Here is an 18,330-nt window from a genome sequence, read left to right as displayed (position 1 = left end):
GTAATAATTAAAAAATTGACACCCTTCACTTGATCAAGTCTTTATTAAAGGACAATATACATTCACCTTGTGTGTATTTTGTGTGTGTTTGTGAATGTGCTGTTTATGTATGTCTGTGAGAGAGATTGAGCATTATGACAAAAATTTGGTCCAGAAATATCAAACAATGAACACTTTAAGTTACAACTCAGGGCAATACATTCCATCCACATTTTATCTACATTCCATGCACTTGCCAAGGCTCAAAAACTTCTCTGAAGCTGTCATGGAACTACATTGTTTCAGTAGCAATCAAGAGTATCTGCCGATGTCGGTGATGATGTTGGTGATGATGTTGGTGATAATGATGGTGATGATGATGCACTATGTACAGTCAGTCAGTCCATGAAGGGGAGATAACTATGAAGCAGCAACTTGTCTGTGTCTCTCCATAAACTCAGTCATGTACCCCACCAGGTGTTCTGTCTCCTCCACAGTGACAGCGTTGTACAGGGACACCCTGATACCCCCCACTGACCTGTGGATACATGCAATGGTTGGTCAGTGTGGAGGTCATGGCCTATTTATAACTTAAATTTTATTTACATTTCCTAAAGGCATGGACATTTGAAATTCAAAGTTTATAAATATACAAATCAGGTTACTAATGTTCAGAATGATTACACACAAAAACCAAAGCTAATTTTTCCTTCAAATCCTGCTACTTTGCCGATCTATGGCAAACCAAGATGAATCACCAAAAGATCTATTCAGATTTTGAAAACCAAACAGGTACGGTAGGCCTACAAGAGAACTGCTTACCTGTGACCTTTCAACTGCAGGTAACCTTTAGCTGTGGCTTCTTCTGAAAACAATTTTTCTAGTTGGCCGTGACCCTCAAGTGATCCAATTCTAATGGGGATATTCATGCGGCTACGACAGTTGACGTCTAGCGGGCAGCTGTGAGATAAAACACTCATTAGAAGCTACAGGGTAAGTATATCACTGTACCAGCCACCAACAACCACACCAACCCACAACCACATCAGCCCACAACCACATCAGCCAACAACCACACCAACCAACAACCACTTCAACAAAGAACAACATCAACCATCCTCCACACCAACCAACAACATTTATCTGACCAAACTTCTGTACTGATTATACCATGCAGCCACTAAACCATCCCACAACCAAATACCAACTGACCCTCACAAAACCAAACACCCACCAACTTACTTGTAGAAGCCCTGTGATGTGTCAATCATCTGGTAGACCAGTGAAGATTTTTTGATAGAGTTTTCCTCCATCTTTGCCACGCCCCCCTCGTCCTGGATCCACTCAAACACCAGCCCCATGATGTAGATCCCGTATGTGGGGGGTGTGTTGTACAGAGAGTTGTTGCCTGCCTGGATCTTGTAGTCAAAGATGACTGGACAAACTTTCATGGCGAAGCCAATCAAATCTTCACAGATGATGACCAGTGTCACGCCAGCGCAGCCAATGTTTTTTTGGGCACCAGCAAATATCAGACCAAACTGTTGGCATGATATGAGAACAAATGTTAAAAAAACAAAAATATATTAATTGTATTTAACATACCTAAAAATAATAACCAAACTAGTTATTCTGGACAAGACTTAACAATATAAACAAAAGTGAACAGGCTTATAGATGGTTTACCTTATTAATATCCAAATGGCGTGTTAACATATTAGAAGACATATCACATACAAGAGGAATACCATTGGTGTCTGGTACAAACTGAAACTCCACTCCTAAAAAATGGGAATACAAAATTTAATAATAGCTTGTGTAAAAACATGGGTTATTTCCCTTTATTCTAGACAGCAAGCAGTTACCTCCCTTGAGAACCAAGATCATGTAATGGTGAATGGGTTTGCTTACCATCAATGGTTTCATTAGCACAGTAATACACATAGGAGGCCAAGACCATGTAATGGTGAATGGGTTTGCTTACCATCAATGGTTTCATTAGCACAGTAATACACATAGGAGGCCAAGACCATGTAATGGTGAATGGGTTTGCTTACCATCAATGGTTTCATTAGCACAGTAATACACATAGGAGGCCAAGACCATGTAATGGTGAATGGGTTTGCTTACCATCAATGGTTTCATTAGCACAGTAATACACATAGGAGGCATCTGGGCTGAGTTGCCATGTTGACACATCAGGTATGGCTAGAAGAAAAAAAAATTAGAATTTAACGTTAGAGTCAGCGCTAAACTATTTAGTTTCAACATTTGGATGGATGTAAACTTTCTCTCCTACCACATCCACACTTAACTAACTACACTCAACATTTAGACAAAGACACATGTTGTCAAAACTCACAGGTGTATTTTTTGGTTTTTGGAATGACTAGATTGACCGTTCCATATTTTTCTGCTTCTTGTGCTGCTTTGGCTGACCATGAGCCTGTGACGATGTAATCGGCTGAGTGACCTGTGGAGTAATCAGTTTTAACATTTTAAATTTTGACCCAAACATCCTCTGATGATGACCCAAACATCCTCTGATAATGACCCAAACATCCTCTGATGATGACCCAAACTTCGGCAGCTACAGAGCTATATAGTGACATTGAAAGAAAAACTTACTTGGCTTCAGTGCTAACAAATTGAGGGGGACAGCAGAAAACTGACCAGTACCCCCTCCCTGTAGGAACAATATTTTGTAGTTGTCTGGAATTTCTCTGGAAATAATGGAATCATTTTTGTTACATTCGACGAGCAAAGATATTAACCAACATCATTAAACTATTTTAAGGAAGGAACTAAATAAAATAACATGATAAAATGTTAAAGGAAAACGCTCAAAACTTTTTCCATTAAAAATTTAAAAAAAAACAGATCAAGAAAAAAATAGCTTACAGAAGATGCCTGAGTCTTTGTTCTGCTGAGTTTAAAATTTTGCTGAATTCTGCTGATCTGTGGCTCATTTCTGGAGGTGACAAATTTGGTCAGGCTTAGCTCAAAAGTGTGACATTATATTTTTTAATCATCACTACATTAATTTTTTAAAATCTACTCATTCCATTCAAATAAAAAATTAAAAGTTGGGATCAAAAAGCCTCCCCAATATGCAATATAATCAAACTAACCTACCCATCACACAACCAACCTACCCATCAGATTACAATCAAACCAACCTACCCATCAGATAAAATCAAACCAACCTACACATCACACAACCAAATTAGCATCAGATTATAATCAACCCAACCTACCCATCACACTGACACCTGTGTCTTGATGATCTAACATCTCCTTCTGAGCATGGGCCAACACCTGGAGCAGAAGATTTTAAGCATCAGAACATTTTTAAATAGACAAAACTTTTTTTCACAGGTGAAATCGATGCTTGGTAGAGCTGGGGGGGGGGGGGGGAATTTAACCAAACAGCAATACTGTCATTGTGGTAATGGTGGCGGTGGGGGGGGGGGGGGGGGGGGGGCATTAAAAACAAGATAAAAACACCATTAACCATCTGTATCATCTGGACAATCAATTTCACCAGGGCTTGTCAAGCACAATGATCTTCACTTGAATTAAAATGTAATGAACACACCAGGTTTTTGTATTGAATCAGCAATATGCTGATTTATTACTGATGAAACCTGCTTTATGTTCTTGTTGGCTGACATTTTGATTAGGTAACTCTTATGTTTAGAGTTGGTTTTAAAACTGATTATTAAAGGCAATCAGTGCTTTCTTGTCATGATTTATTTATAGCACAAAAAGTAAACAAGGTCTGATAGGGTTAGAGATTATGGTGAACTTTGACCCAGTTGAACTTGCATGCATGAAGATGTACAGCTGAAGTGTGTCAAGTTCAGATAGAGCCCACATGTCAAGTTCAGATAGAGCCCACATGCCAAGTTCAGATAGAGCCCACATGTCAAGTTTAGATAGAGCCCACATGTCAAGTTCAGATAGAGTCCACATGTCAAGTTCAGATAGAGCCCACATGTCAAGTTCAGATAGAGCCCACATGTCAAGTTTAGATAGAGCCCACATGTCAAGTTTAGATAGAGCCCACATGTCAAGTTCAGATAGAGCCCACATGTCAAGTTTAGATAGAGCCCACATGTCAAGTTCAGATAGAGCCCACATGTCAAGTTCAGATAGAGCCCACATGTCAAGTTCAGATAGAGTCCACATGTCAAGTTTAGATAGAGCCCACATGTCAAGTTCAGATAGAGCCCACATGTCAAGTTCAGATAGAGCCAAGTTCAGATAGAGCCCACATGTCAAGTTTAGATAGAGCCCACATGTCAAGTTTAGATAGAGCCCACATGTCAAGTTCAGATAGAGTCCACATGTCAAGTTTAGATAGAGCCCACATGTCAAGTTCAGATAGAGCCCACATGCCAAGTTTAGATAGAGCCCACATGTCAAGTTCAGATAGAGCCCACATGTCAAGTTCAGATAGAGCCCACATGTCAAGTTCAGATAGAGCCCACATGTCAAGTTCAGATAGAGTCCACATGTCAAGTTTAGATAGAGCCCACATGTCAAGTTCAGATAGAGCCCACATGTCAAGTTCAGATAGAGCCAAGTTCAGATAGAGCCCACATGTCAAGTTTAGATAGAGCCCACATGTCAAGTTTAGATAGAGCCCACATGTCAAGTTCAGATAGAGTCCACATGTCAAGTTTAGATAGAGCCCACATGTCAAGTTCAGATAGAGCCCACATGCCAAGTTTAGATAGAGCCCACATGTCAAGTTCAGATAGAGCCCACATGTCAAGTTCAGATAGAGCCCACATGTCAAGTTCAGATAGAGTCCACATGTTCAGCTGATAGACAAAAATAGCTGGATCATTTTCCATTATTTAGTACAGGTAGAACAACATTTGGTAGAGGCTGAACTCAGAGTACTAACTCTACAATTATGGTTGTATGTATCCTACAATTATGATTGTATGTTACTATTACTAATAACTGGACCTGAGGCAACTAGATCTAAGATCTCTTTTCCCGACGCTGAATTAGCCGGCAATCAACAGAATATTATAACCAACTACATCTACATAGTACATACGGCAATCTATTGTCCAATATATTGTCCAACCAGCAATCATACAATACATGAACTCCTAACTTGACGAGCAAGGACATAACTCAAGCAGGAACTGAGATCGGACCAATGGACGCGTAGATGTGGGTAGGGCTAATCTTTAGACACCTACCCTGAATGACTTAAGCCTACCCTTGAAATACGTGATTACCTCCCCCAAATCCAAAAATAGACTGATAGGGTTAAAATCTGTGACAAACTATGTCAATCGGGCATGGTGAAGGTCATATGGAAAGTGGGTGCAAAGGTCATCGGAATAGAAGATCCGCTGATCCGTGTTCGGAAACCAAGTGAAGTCGGGGGGGGGGGGGGGGGGGGGGGGGAGTCATGTCATCCATAAATGACATCACGCTTTTTTTGACGATTTTTACCTCTCCTCGGTCACACATCGTCACAAAAAGCCAGTCAGACACCCCCCCCCCCCTAAAATGACGTCACATCTCCGCCTACACCCCCCCCCCCTGAAAAATTTAATTTTTCTTAAAACATCAATATTTATTTTAAAAAATGTGTGTGAACTCTGACAACGTAGAGTATTTTAATCAATTCATATTACAATTTATTAAAACAATTTTCTAAAACGCAAAATAGCGGCTAAATTTCGTTTTCTAAAAAACGCTGATTATTTATAATGCAAAAGTGTGACGTCACACCATCAGAACACCCCGCCCCCCCCTCATCACACACCGCAACAAAATTACGGACACCCCCCTCCCGACTACGAGTGTGACGTCATTCATGGACGACCCCTTGGGAGGGAAGAGCCCCTTTGAAAGGCCTACAATAGGCCTATTACATCCACACTCAGCCGACCGATCAGTTAGAACAAGGTGAAGGACGATCAGCCCACCAACCACTAGCCTAGTTAGATAAGCGATGTCGTCAGACTATCGCTCCACTGACCTGCTCTAGTCTAGTCTAACACTTGTGACAAAATCTTAGATGCAGGCGATAAAACTAAACCGGATCTCTTTTTTTACTTTTTTAAGGTCCAGAAAAATCTCAGTCTCAGATGCAGACGATAAAATTAAAACAGGTATACGTCCTGTTTCTTTTTTTTCCAGCCATTTCGAAACCCGCCGTCGAAGTTTTTGTAAGCTTAAAATAGAATGCGACTGATCCATTCACGACTAGACAGGAACTATGAATGTGTCAACTGATCCGGTAAAATCCAGATGCCGGCCTTGCTCGGTGTTGTGATTACGTCATCAATTTGTGCGGTGAAGCACAGCGTGAACACGCGCTGTGTACATGGCCTGAATACAGCCGTGTGTTGCTGCTACTGTGGACAAACGGACCCATTACAAAAGGCCCGGTCAAAGGGTCAGGGGTGCTGGCCAACGGAGACGTAATTTGTCACATGTACACGCTAACTACGACTACGACATCAGAATTTTGAAAATTTTTATCTGTAGGCATACACTGACAACGACACTAGTACTAGAAACTAGATCTAGTTTTAGGAACTGCACAATAGAATAGTAACTCGGTATCCAAGACACTTGAATAAATAAAATTATTTTAAATAGATCTATATCTATAGGCCTGTGGTGGTATCATTAAGACCAACATGTACACACACATTGGATAGGTAAAGAAGGATAATTTTGTATCACACAAAAAAATGGACTTAAATCTAGATCTAGATCTACATCTATTTTAGTATTTAGGTCAAGGAAAGATGGACTTCAATAATTTTTCTAAATTAAAGCCTGAAAAATAAAAATGTGTTGTATCCCTTTTTTATGTCCTACTTCTTTTAGAACAAATTATGGACAGGTAGCACTAAATAAAAATACTTTTACCAGGTGACGTTTCACCTGTTTTCATCAAGTGCAGGCACATTTTTTAGGCTACTAAACATCCTGTTTATCTTCAATGTGTGTGGGGATATCTTGTTTATCTTAAATATCTGTGTGGATATCTGTTTATCTTCATTATTGTGTGGATAATCTATTTATATTCAATATGTGTGGGGATAATCTGTTTATCTTCAATATCTGTGAGGATATCTACTATGTTCAATATTTGTGGGGATAATCTTGAGTATGTGTGTAGATTTCTGTTTGTCTTTAATATATTTGTAGAGGGTATCTGTGTGGATATCTTCAATATGTGTGCGGGTATCTGTTTATCTTCAATGAGTGTGGAATAGTTTGGAGAAAATTCATATAAAAATTCCGTCAAATAAAAACCAGCTGAAAAACAAATATCAGGTTACAGCACTTTTAAAAACCATAAGCCTACTTATGTGTATGGTACAAGTATTACACTGTAACTACTAGTAATACAATTTTACTTCAATGATGAACATAACAAGTTTAGCCAAATATGTAGATTCAAAAGAACAAATATAATTGATTAGGCCTATACCTGCTTTCTAAAGTGAATAATAGTCAAGAGTTTTTGGCTGATTTGGATAAAATGAAACTGAAAAACTAGTTAGTGTTAGTGTAATTTACTCTGTACAATTATCTTAACTTTTACATATTCGACCTAGTCCTATATCAACATTTCTGTCTGGCAATAAGCAGCTACATACACTTTTATCTTCAATATCCAAAAACAAAGTGGTTAGGCCTATAGTATAAGTATAATAATATAATACAGATATAAAATAATTTATAGTAAACAAATCAGGGTAGATCTAGTAAATTGTAGGCCTACACATTCATAAAACATAAAATATTTCATAGATCTATCTAACTATCTAGGCTAGGCCTACTTTGAATTTTCAAGTCTAGTACAATATTCTTCACTCAGGTTACTTTAATAAACCTAAGGCTTATGGCTTTGAAATGATTAGTTATTAGTTAAGAAAAGTAAAACATGAGTCTACTAGTACTAGATTCGGTAATCCCTTAGTTTAGCGTCGGAAATTATCGGGTAATGTTTGTTGAGTTTCGGTAATTAGAGTTACGGTAAACCATGGTTTATTTGACCATTGAAATATAAATAAATTGAAAGTCGATTGTAGTAAATTAATGTTTTAATTTTTTAAGTTTAATCGACAAAAGGAAACAAGAATAAATATAATAGTAGATTTAAATTAGTAGATCTAAAAATAAAAACATATATAAATATAAATAATGTATCAAATGTAATAATTTAATGTTTTTGGCTTGCAGCGGATTTGCGACCATTAATTAATTAAATCTAGATCTAGCTAGATATCTAGCTGCTAGGCCAAGTAAAAAAATCTAGATTACGAAAATAGTAAAAATGATTACAAAATGTAAAAATGATTACAAAAATAAATCTATCCAAATTTTAAACATTCTGTTTAAAAATAAAAGAAGACGCCAAATAAAGTATGGTTTACGGTACTTCCGGTGAATTCCGGAAGTGTGTGACAGACTTTGTTATTGTTTTACTGTTTTTTACTGCTATACGATTCTGGAATAATAACCGACGCTAAACTAAGGGATTACCCTAGATTCTAGCTACTAGATTAGTACTAGATCTAGCAATCACTAATCTAAGGCAAGGCCTAACTAGACTAAGGGTTGGCTAAGATTGAGTATGTTAGTGTTAGAGTGCGTTAGACATTAACTTTTAACTTTTTAGTAGGCCTACCTAATAAGTCTGTTATTACATTTTTTATGAATTCTAAAAATGATCTAGACTATTCTAGATTCTAGATCATCTAATTTCTTGGTCAAAAATAAGTAAAAATACGAATAGCCAAGGGACGCAACTAAAATATTTTAAGAATTTTCTAAAATAGCCTACATTACATTTTATGACAAAAAATACTGTCAAGTGAGACTCTGTCAATCAATGTTTACTTGATTTGAGCCTATCTGGTGATTTTAATTACGGAAATATTATTCACTTCATTAGCGTTTTTTTTTAAAAAAAAGGATTGTTTTTTATTATTACCTACATCAGTCTATGTTGGAAAATGAGGGGCCTTATTGAAAAAAAAACAAGTTTAGTACCCCCCCCCCTAGCTACCAATATCTTCATTATCTTGGTTTAGAGTCAATTGTCTAAATCTAGAATCTAGATCCACCATGCCAACTTTAGCAGATTAAGATTTTTTATCATTTTATTTTTAAAAATAGTTACCGGTCCTGGCAATTTGGCCGGTCCAGCTGAGAAATTAATAACAAACTTTGATTTAACATCTTCTCGAATATCACCCATGTTGGCCGGATACAAGTGTAAACAACCAAATACCAAGATACAACACAAGAGGCCAAAATTTAGCCTTGCATCACTTTTTATACCACTCGCTGTTTCCCTTCGCAGAATGTTTACATTGTCTGATTGGCCGACCTCTCCTTTAACCTGTGTTTTCATTGGTCACCGGGAACAGTTTATATGGCACGTGAACTAGGTATGGATACTGACGGCTGTTAAATTCAAAAGAAATATAGTGCATGCGTCATAAATTTTATCGATCTGTTTTTTAAATCACCGCGAATCATGTTTTCGCGTGGTTACATCAGAAATGTTTTCATTGATGTCGAAGTATTTGTCCGTTATTAGTATCCATTTAATAAAAAAAAGTTATTAATATAACTTAATATGATTTTTCTATTGTCGCCGATTAGGCCTACTCAGTTGATCAAAGCAGTTTACTACTTTACCACTGATCAGAGCCGGCGTTAGGGGGTGGCGAACGGGGCGGTGGCCATAGGCCCCGCGCTTGAAGGGGCCCCGCGCTTCAGCAATGTCATTGTTATCTGAATCAGTTTGAAATCAATTGAAAAATTGTTTCTGAATTCAATTGGGAAAAACTAAATGGTCGAATGCCGACGTTGTTGATTGTTATAACTGAGGCCACGTTTGATGTTGGTGAGTCCCACCTGAACTGGGAAAGGCCGTAATTCGATACAAAAATACTGTCACACCTCCCCTTTGTGTAGGGTACGGTCGCCTGGCATTTGACCTGAGCTGACTGGAGATGGCGGTCGAGAATTAGCCCACGACGTAAAGAGATACCCTATTGTATGCGGACCGATGAAGACGTCCTTTTAGTGAGCAGACGGGATGTCTGTAGTAGACAGTTAGTGACCTGATGAACTCTAGTCCTGACTTTCTTGTTGTAGATGTCGTATAATGTCGTATATGTACAGTGTTTCTTCCAGACTTTTTTCTCCGGGGGGGGGGGGGGGAGGGGGGAGGGGGGGAAGCGGTAGAATTTTTTTCAGGGGGGGGGGGCAAGGCCCCCCCCCTCCAAGAGATGCCTGGAAGAAACTCTATATGTAGGCCTACTTGTCTTGGTATAACAAAATTAACATTCAGTTGCGTGCAGAGGGGTGGCAGGAGGGCGACGAGGGGGGGGGTGGGGGGGGCTTAGGATTCTATATCAGGAGGGGGGGGGGCATTAAACAGGGTGATTTATTATTATTTTTTGGAAGAAAGTTAAAACTGTTGTTATGTTGTGTCACCTTAAGGATTCACCCTTTCCAAGACAGAATGATTAATTTAGCGAATTCATCCAAATTGTTTTATTCAATCGTCTTCCAGTGGTGCTGACATGATATAGTCAGCGAATTGTCCTCGTCGCACAACTTTTATGGAGGAAGGGGAATCTTTGAAGGCAATGAAGGGTAGTGATTTAGTAGTCATTGATATTCCCCCAATAAACGCGGTCTTTCAATTTATATCTGATACTTTGGTGAACTTTAAAACACGACATTTTAGAGTGCTTAAGCCATTTTTTTTAATTATAGGGAAATCCTTTACAATAGTTTAGACAATAATGATTTTGGTTTTAAAATATTGTATGAATTCCTAACAAATTTTGAAGTCTATACTGTTTTGATACATCAGGCCGAGTTCGCTGTATTGTAAACTTTATTTTCCTAATTATTAAATTTTCTTAAGTGATTTGGTATGAATTACATAACTGTCAAAACTGATTTAATATCTTAGCAAGGAAAAAAAACTAAGAACGTTGGGTTAATACATGGGAGAGATAAAATTCTGTTATTATAGTGGAAAGTTTGGCATTAGCTTATAAACTCCAAAACATTTGTGTTATTATGTGTACATCACATTATATAGGCCTTTATACATACATATATACATACATATATATATATATATATATATATATATATATATATATATATATATATATATATATATATATATATATATATATATATATATACATACATATATATATATATATACATACATATATATATATATATACATACATATATATATATATATACATACATATATATATATATATATATATATATATATATATATATATATATATATATATATATATATATATATATATATATATATATATATATATATATAATGGAAAGGCCCCGCGCGGATGGTTGGCCCTAGGCCCCGCGTTTTCCTAACGCCGGCTCTGCCACTGATCACTTAGCAGCAGCAGAGAATCTTCCAGACATATCTTCGCCCCCCCCCCCCCCCCCCCTGAAAATATCAAGGGCTAAGCAGTGTTTCTTTAAAGAAGGGGGGGGGGGTTATGAACAAAAAAGAATTCATTTTTAAAATATAGTTCTTCAACCATTGCTCTCCCCCCCCCCCCCCCCCCCCCCCCCAACCTCCGTGGAGTTTAATTTCTGAAAGAAATATTGCATCTTAAGTTAGGCCTACATAAAGTGCACTAAGCTTTCATTAAAATTCACTAAAATTTCAGGAGGGGGGGGGTGAACACTGGTAAAAGTATATATTTTCTATATAAATTATTATAAATTCGATTTCGTTCGGGAGGGGGGGGTGGTAGACGAGATGCCTGGAAGAAACTCTGATTATAGGCGAATATAGAAGCAAAAATATTTGTGAAACATTATTTTATCCAAGTAAATTGTTTCAAATTTTAACATTTAGATAAAGAAATATACATAATAACATAATAGCCCAAAGATTCTAAAAATAGGTCTATGTATTTAATCTGACATGGTACATAATAGAAAATGTAGGTCGATTTGACATTTTTAATCAGCTGTCCTGTGTTTTTGTTTCTTGCTGTTTTTTTTTTAACGTATCTAAGACAAAAGTATTAATGACAATAGAATAATGTTATCATTGCCTCCAGTGTGATACTAAAAACATCTGAGTGCTTGAAGGAGAGCAATGATTTGTTCTTTCGCGTGAACCTTTCCTAATTCCAAACTGAACCCTAAACCTGTGATCATTACCTTACGGCTTGGGAAAGGTCTATCCCTTTTAGATTTAAAACAAGGTAATTAAAAAGTCTAGTGACAATTTTAGCGCAATTTCCTTATGTTATCTAAAAATAGCTCTGTCGTAGCGTAAATCAAGAGCAGGGTTAGTAAAACCATTGGTTAGTTATTAAAACGTTTTTTATTAATTTTTTTTCAGTATTTTACATGTTTTATTTACAATAGAGTTACATGACTAAAAACCATTGCGCGCCTACTGAACATGATGGCGCAGCCATGGAACGCGATGGCGCAGCTATTGAACGTGATGACGCGTGTGGTGTGGTTGGAAAAAATTCCTACTAATTCGGTCAAAATTTTAATTAATTCAAAAAAATTTTTGTGACCGAACGAAAGGATATTTTTGAAAACTTTCTTCGGCAATATTGTTCTAAATTATGGCAGGAATCGATTGGTACATGTTTCAAGTCGCTAAGTGGTCTGGTTGCCGAGATATGGGCCAAAAACTGCTTTTTCCCGAGGTTTTTTGGCTTTTCCGGGAAATCCATGAAAGAAACCTGGAATTTTTATGGCCTATGCTCATTCTCGTAACTTGCTTAACATATTTGCTTTTGGAACTAGTCCTCGATATTGCTTCGTTGAGGAGGAGATACGACTTAAAGCTGCGGACACACATTCATCCATTCATTCATTCATCCATCCATCCATTCATCCATCCAGAAATGACGGGTTAATAAACGCAATTCTCCAGAATGGAAATTGCGCTAAAAAACATACACAAACTATTGGGCCGGTATTTTTCACGTGATGTTTAGAATCTTTGCCCAACTTACTTCACGTGTAAACATGTTGTTATTACATTTCTCTACAATACTGGCACTTCAACTGTTAGAGTACTTTTCATTCTATAGAGTGCTTATGGATTATTTCTTATACGCGGTCTAGGGAAACTGTCCCATAATTTATTATTTATAAGACCAACATCGGGACAGACCCTTAGGCAGCTTCAATAGGGATAAAAATGAAGATAAATTATTTGGAGCTGCATCACTGAATTATACATTCGACTATAACAACAAACTTGTGGTGTCAGTGTAGATAAATCTTTTAACACTTAAAAAGAAATCAAGTGTACAAATATAACATTAATTAACGTTTTTCCCCCATCAATTGATTGTTGTTAAGAATGACTAGATAGTTTTTTAAAAAATTGTTTCTCTAAATTTCTCCGTTAAAAAATCTCAAATTGTTACTTAATTATGATTTGTGCCAAATATCTAGTTTTTCTCGACAATGCGCGACTTGAACTTTACACGGGATTTAGCAAGTTAATGGAGCTAAACCGTGTTGTTCGCCCCTGGAGCGCCAACGCCTATGAATAGAAAAAAATTGTGTCGCGCAAAATAATTAATTTACGGAACAAAAGGGGGGTCTATAAGTTCAATAACAGGAATCATTGTAATCTAGATAAAATAAATCCAACTAAAGTTAGTCTTATTAATATAAAATACAATGATCGAACGCAGTGTTTCTTCCAGACTTTTTTCTCCTGGGAAGGGGTGAGGAACACTAAATTGGGGGGGGGGGGGGCGGACACTGGTAAAAGTTATTATTTCCTATATAAATTCCATTTTGTTCGAAGAGATGACTGGGAGGAACTCTGATTAAACGTTGTATATGGATTATTTAAATTAAGGCGACCATCCATTTTGTTATGTGTTGAATGGAAAAAGGTAATTGTGAGCCACTGGCTTGACTGCCGTGTTTATTTGAGTTTATTTTTGTGTTAAAAACAATAACACTGTTATTGTTTGCTTTTTTAAAAACTATTTTTAAATTGTATTTACTACGTTTGTGCATTCGGGTTACTCATGAATTTTTCTGTTAACTACATTTAAAATTAGAATAACAAAATAGGACATATTGGCAAATTATTTTTTATGCTCAAATTGACTAGAAAAAAAAAGTAAGACTACGCGTTGAAATATTAGATCTCGATTAAACATTCTGAAACGCAAAAATTATTGACGTCATTTATTTTGATTATTAATATTTCATTAGCCCTACACTATTTTTATTGATACCATTACATTCTTTTATAAGAGAGAACGAGAGACATTTCTTTCTGTGTGAAGAAATGTTTTGCTTGTTTTATATCATTTGACCTGGCAAGTATAGATCTAGTTCATGCAACCGATAAATAAAATGAAAGCTGAAAATTAAGTAAATCTATTATAATTCTAGTTAAAAATCGAGTCTGGTAAATACTAGACTAGAGAATCTAGATCTAGAAAGAGTCTTCTCAGCATTCTAGATCAAAGGACTTAAAAAATATATCGGTAATTTATTTAAAAGACTGACAAAATAAAAAAAGGCAGGTAGGTAGTGAGTTAGTGAGGTACGATCACTGACCTAAGTGAGCCTAAGTTACTAAAGTTAGGGACTTGGATGAAATTTCATTTTTAAAAAAATAAAAAATGTGGTAAAACTCCATTTCAGCGTATTTTATTCTCCGTTGCTTGTTTACCTCCAGTTGAGCGTATTTTATTATAACAACCGAAACACACCAAAACATTAGGAAAACACGATTTATTTTTTGTATTGTATTTTTGTTTTAGCAAATGAATAAAAATTAATGAAAACAACAATCAGGCTGACTGAAATGCTACACGATTTATTTATTTTTATTTTGTTTTAACAAATGAATAAAAACAACACAGAGACTGACTGAATTGCTTTGTTTGTTGGTTACAAAAAATAGAAATGCACAATTTGTACAAATAAGTGTTCAATTTTAACTAAACTGAATGAAAGGCATAATAATAATTAATAATGCTGCCGGAATGGGGGAAGTGGGGGGGGGGGGGGTAATTTTGTGATGATGTGTGACGGGGAGGGGGGGGGGGTAAAATCGTCCAAAAAAGCGTGACGTCATTTATGGATGACCCCACAATACAAATTTACAAATTTATTATATCAAATTATGACATTTCTTAAAGTTTTAACTAAACTGACAAGTAAAAAAGCACAATTTTTTATTTACATTTTAATGATTTTTTTTAAAGTCAGAAATTTACTCATACAAAAAAAAACATACATGATAATTAAACCAAAATATTGGGAAGGATGGTTCTATGAATGTAAATAACATAAACTATACAGTATAAATATTTTTCAGTTTTTTTTTTTTGTAAAACTGTCAAATAAAAAAAAAACACAAAGTTTGTACATTTAGATGAAATACAAAAATCATGAAAAATGTACTCATACAGAAACATACTTGATAATTATATCAAGATATTGGAAATGATAGTTCTATGAATTTAAATAACATAGTAAGATATAGCATAAATACAATACAAAACTATAATAAAGAATAATTAACAGTGTATCAGTTTCACCAGGAGACAAATGCCTTTTTTTAAAAAGTAGGCCTACACAAAATAACTTGTGACAGGTTACTAAGCGTGACGACACACGTTTATGCAACAGAAATAGTTCAGCAATTCAAGTAGGAAGCCATTGGTCACTAGGTAGAAATCAGCAGAAAGATGTATATCCCAACCAAAGAGAAAGTAGAACACTTAGATAGCAGTTGAAGTTTAAAACCGATAGATTTTTGATTAGGTTTTAGAAAGTAGTATTGAAGAATAGTGGATGATAGTAGAGTTAGACTGGATACAATTCAGCCAGCACCAAAAGGAATGAGCTGAAAACATTCCCCCCTACAACGGAACACCGATATTCAAATTCTTTTAAGTACGATGGAAACAGAATTCGGCTGGTTCCGAATTGTCGTTTTAGCTTCCTTTTGGCCCTCATCCACAGATTTTCTATATTCTGCGTGTGGATGTCGGCATCGTCAGGGTCCACAAAATGGCGCTCATGGACCACCACTGAATGCGTATATATACCGTTCCCCAAATTGCCAATGTTATTGTATGAGGCCCAACCATCAGATATGATATGACTTCCAGGCAGAATATGGTCTAATATGATTGGCTCCAGAGTGGCAGCTGTCCGGTCCGGAACCTCTATCAAAAAACACTTGCCCGATCCTCTTTCTACCCCTCCAAAAACCCAATGGCCCTCATGCCATGCACCGCGATGATATTTTCTATGAAAATATTTTGACTCGTCTATCTCCACAATTATTGGATTTCCATCCTCGTCCATGCCTCCAATCTCAGTTCGCCGCCGCTCCAAAAATCTCGCCGAATCTTCCCGGCAAAAGTTAAACCAATCAATCACAGTTTTTTCATTCTCAATTTGCGCCTCATGTCTGCTAAGACTTTGGGGCATATCCTGCGCAAAGCAGTAAATCAGCATTATTATCTGTTTCAAGGTCAAGTGGCTTTTTGTGAAGAATGAACCTTCACTGACACTTTTCCTAAATCCGCATGGTTGACACGCCCACCTCTTCTCATCTATTCCTTGGCGATATGTCATTAGTTTGCATAGTTCTTTGCAGCTATCACAAATCATAGTATTGCGAAGCAACCTACGCTTGGCTAGCCATATCAAGGCAGACTCTGTCTCATTTAGGATTAGTGCCAGTGATGCGATGCACCAGATTTCATTTTCAACGAATGCGGCATCTAAAATTTCGGCAGGATCTACAATGGAAGTACGTTCTACTTTTGGTCTACCTGCCATGTTGCATAGTTTATAACAATTAAATAAATTATAAACAGAACTGATACGAAAATCAACCACAAATGTTAATATATATATATTTTTAAATACAGCACTTTTTGGATTTTTGAATAAGATTGGAACACTAAACAAAAATTAACCGGAAGTTACCGGGAGATCGGGAGCATGGAAAAATATATTTTGCCAACCCATTTGGGGTTTGACGTAACTGGATTCTACATGGCGAAGATGCAGATATATAACAATTTGAAATTAAAATCATCATTTTATATTTATTTATTTTTTGTTAAAAGAATATTATTACTATTACTTTTTGCATTGAATTGAATTTGTGTGACTACCTTTTTTATTATTTGTAACCAACAAACAAAGCATTTCAGTCAGTCTCTTTGTGGTTTACATTCATTTTTATTCATTTATTAAAACAAAAAATACAATACAAATAAATAAGTCGTGTTTTTTAAATATTCATTTTTAATAGTTTGTTAAAACAAAAATACAATACAAATAAATAAATCGTGTTTTCCTAATGTTTTGGTGTGTTTCGGTTATTATAATAAAATACGCTCATCTGGAGGTAGCCGAGAAGCGGAGAATAAAATACGCTGAAATGGAGTTTTACCAAAAATGTAGTAGCACCAGTTTATAGAGCTCATTTAGACAAGAACAAAGATACTTTTATTTTAATTTTAGCTCAAACGGTTACGAAGTTATGAATTTTTAATGTATTTAATTTTCGGGTTTTTTTACTATGGGGTTTTCTCAATTTTTTGCTTCCCTACTTTTTTGGATGCGAACTAAAATCTCTGTAACTTTTTAAATAGCAGGTATTTTTTAATGAAAATTCACTAAGATCAAGCTTATGATATCAGTAAAAGAGTAAGATAAAAATAATTGAATTGGATGAGAATGATCATAAAAAATAATGTAAACAAAGAGGGTCACCCCCCTAAAATTTTTGAATAAGCGTCTTTGATAGGCTACACACAATCTGTTGCCAAATTTTTATTATATGGAATATCTTACTGAAAATTGGCCTGAATAGTGCCAACACTGTATACATTAACAGAAATTCAAAATATTTTACTTAGCTTATGTGGTTTTATTACAATGTTGGACAAAATAAAAAAGTCATTTTTATTCTGCGCAACTACTTTTTTTGGAAGAAAGAAGTACAATGTTGAGCTGATTTTAGATTACTTTGCTTATATGCAAGAAATATTGTAAACATGAAGGTTATTATATACTTTGATATTTCCTTTGTTCAAATTTGATTTTAAAAATATTTTATTTAATGAAAAAGGGGTTTAAACTCATATACCCCCCTTAATTTTAAACAATAAATTCTGCTATAGGCAACACATAATCTGTTGCCAAATTTTTATTATATGGAATATCTTAATGAAAATTGGCCTAATTGGTGCCAACATTGTATACATCCACACAAAGTAAAAA

The 18,330-nt window shown here is 35.9% G+C and overlaps 2 protein-coding genes across 6 annotated transcripts in view; one reads left to right on the top strand and one right to left on the bottom strand.

Annotated features, from left to right (window-relative positions):
* Positions 1-204: 204 nt before the first annotated feature.
* On the bottom strand, positions 205-9,327 carry LOC131932162 (phosphoserine aminotransferase-like). Its single transcript, XM_059289024.1, has 10 exons — positions 9,161-9,327; positions 3,237-3,297; positions 2,881-2,950; positions 2,608-2,702; positions 2,342-2,452; positions 2,110-2,187; positions 1,666-1,760; positions 1,222-1,520; positions 802-939; positions 205-517 (listed from the first exon to the last, which is right to left on the bottom strand). Exons 1-10 carry the CDS (start codon positions 9,236-9,238, stop codon positions 400-402), a joined length of 1,143 nt encoding a protein of 380 aa, XP_059145007.1. The 5' UTR covers positions 9,239-9,327; the 3' UTR covers positions 205-399.
* LOC131932163 (general transcription factor IIE subunit 2-like) overlaps positions 6,431-18,330 on the top strand; it is a 27,395-nt gene continuing 15,495 nt past the window's right edge. The window contains exon 1 of one of the 5 annotated variants that reach the window (XM_059289029.1): positions 6,431-6,451. Coding sequence is in view for 1 of the 5 variants with exons in the window: in XM_059289026.1 (XP_059145009.1) it covers positions 9,416-9,431 (16 nt within the window). In the remaining 4 variants the exon portion in view is untranslated. Of the gene's footprint in view, positions 6,452-7,114; positions 7,136-9,400; positions 9,432-14,377; positions 14,598-18,330 lie in introns of those variants that run through there. The other 4 variants (XM_059289030.1, XM_059289026.1, XM_059289028.1 and 1 more) reach the window with 4 other exon arrangements.

This window comes from Physella acuta, unplaced genomic scaffold (assembly GCF_028476545.2).
Source record: "Physella acuta isolate Inbredline_101_S28 unplaced genomic scaffold, ASM2847654v3 ptg002100l, whole genome shotgun sequence".
NCBI lineage: Eukaryota > Metazoa > Mollusca > Gastropoda > Physidae > Physella > Physella acuta.
Note: the sequence above shows the minus strand (reverse complement) of the source record. Positions and strands in the feature narration are given on the sequence as shown.

What these genes read in the sequence shown, in the direction of transcription:
- LOC131932162 (XM_059289024.1), bottom strand. Translation starts at nt 9,238, where the DNA reads ATGGGTGATATTCGAGAAGATGTTAAATCAAAGTTTGTTATTAATTTC. An exon ending in TTTGTTAGCACTGAAGCCAA is followed by an intron (nt 2,453 to 2,607) that starts GTAAGTTTTTCT and finishes ATTACTCCACAG; the next exon opens with GTCACTCAGCCGATTACATC. An exon ending in GCCATTTGGATATTAATAAG is followed by an intron (nt 1,521 to 1,665) that starts GTAAACCATCTA and finishes TCATGCCAACAG; the next exon opens with TTTGGTCTGATATTTGCTGG.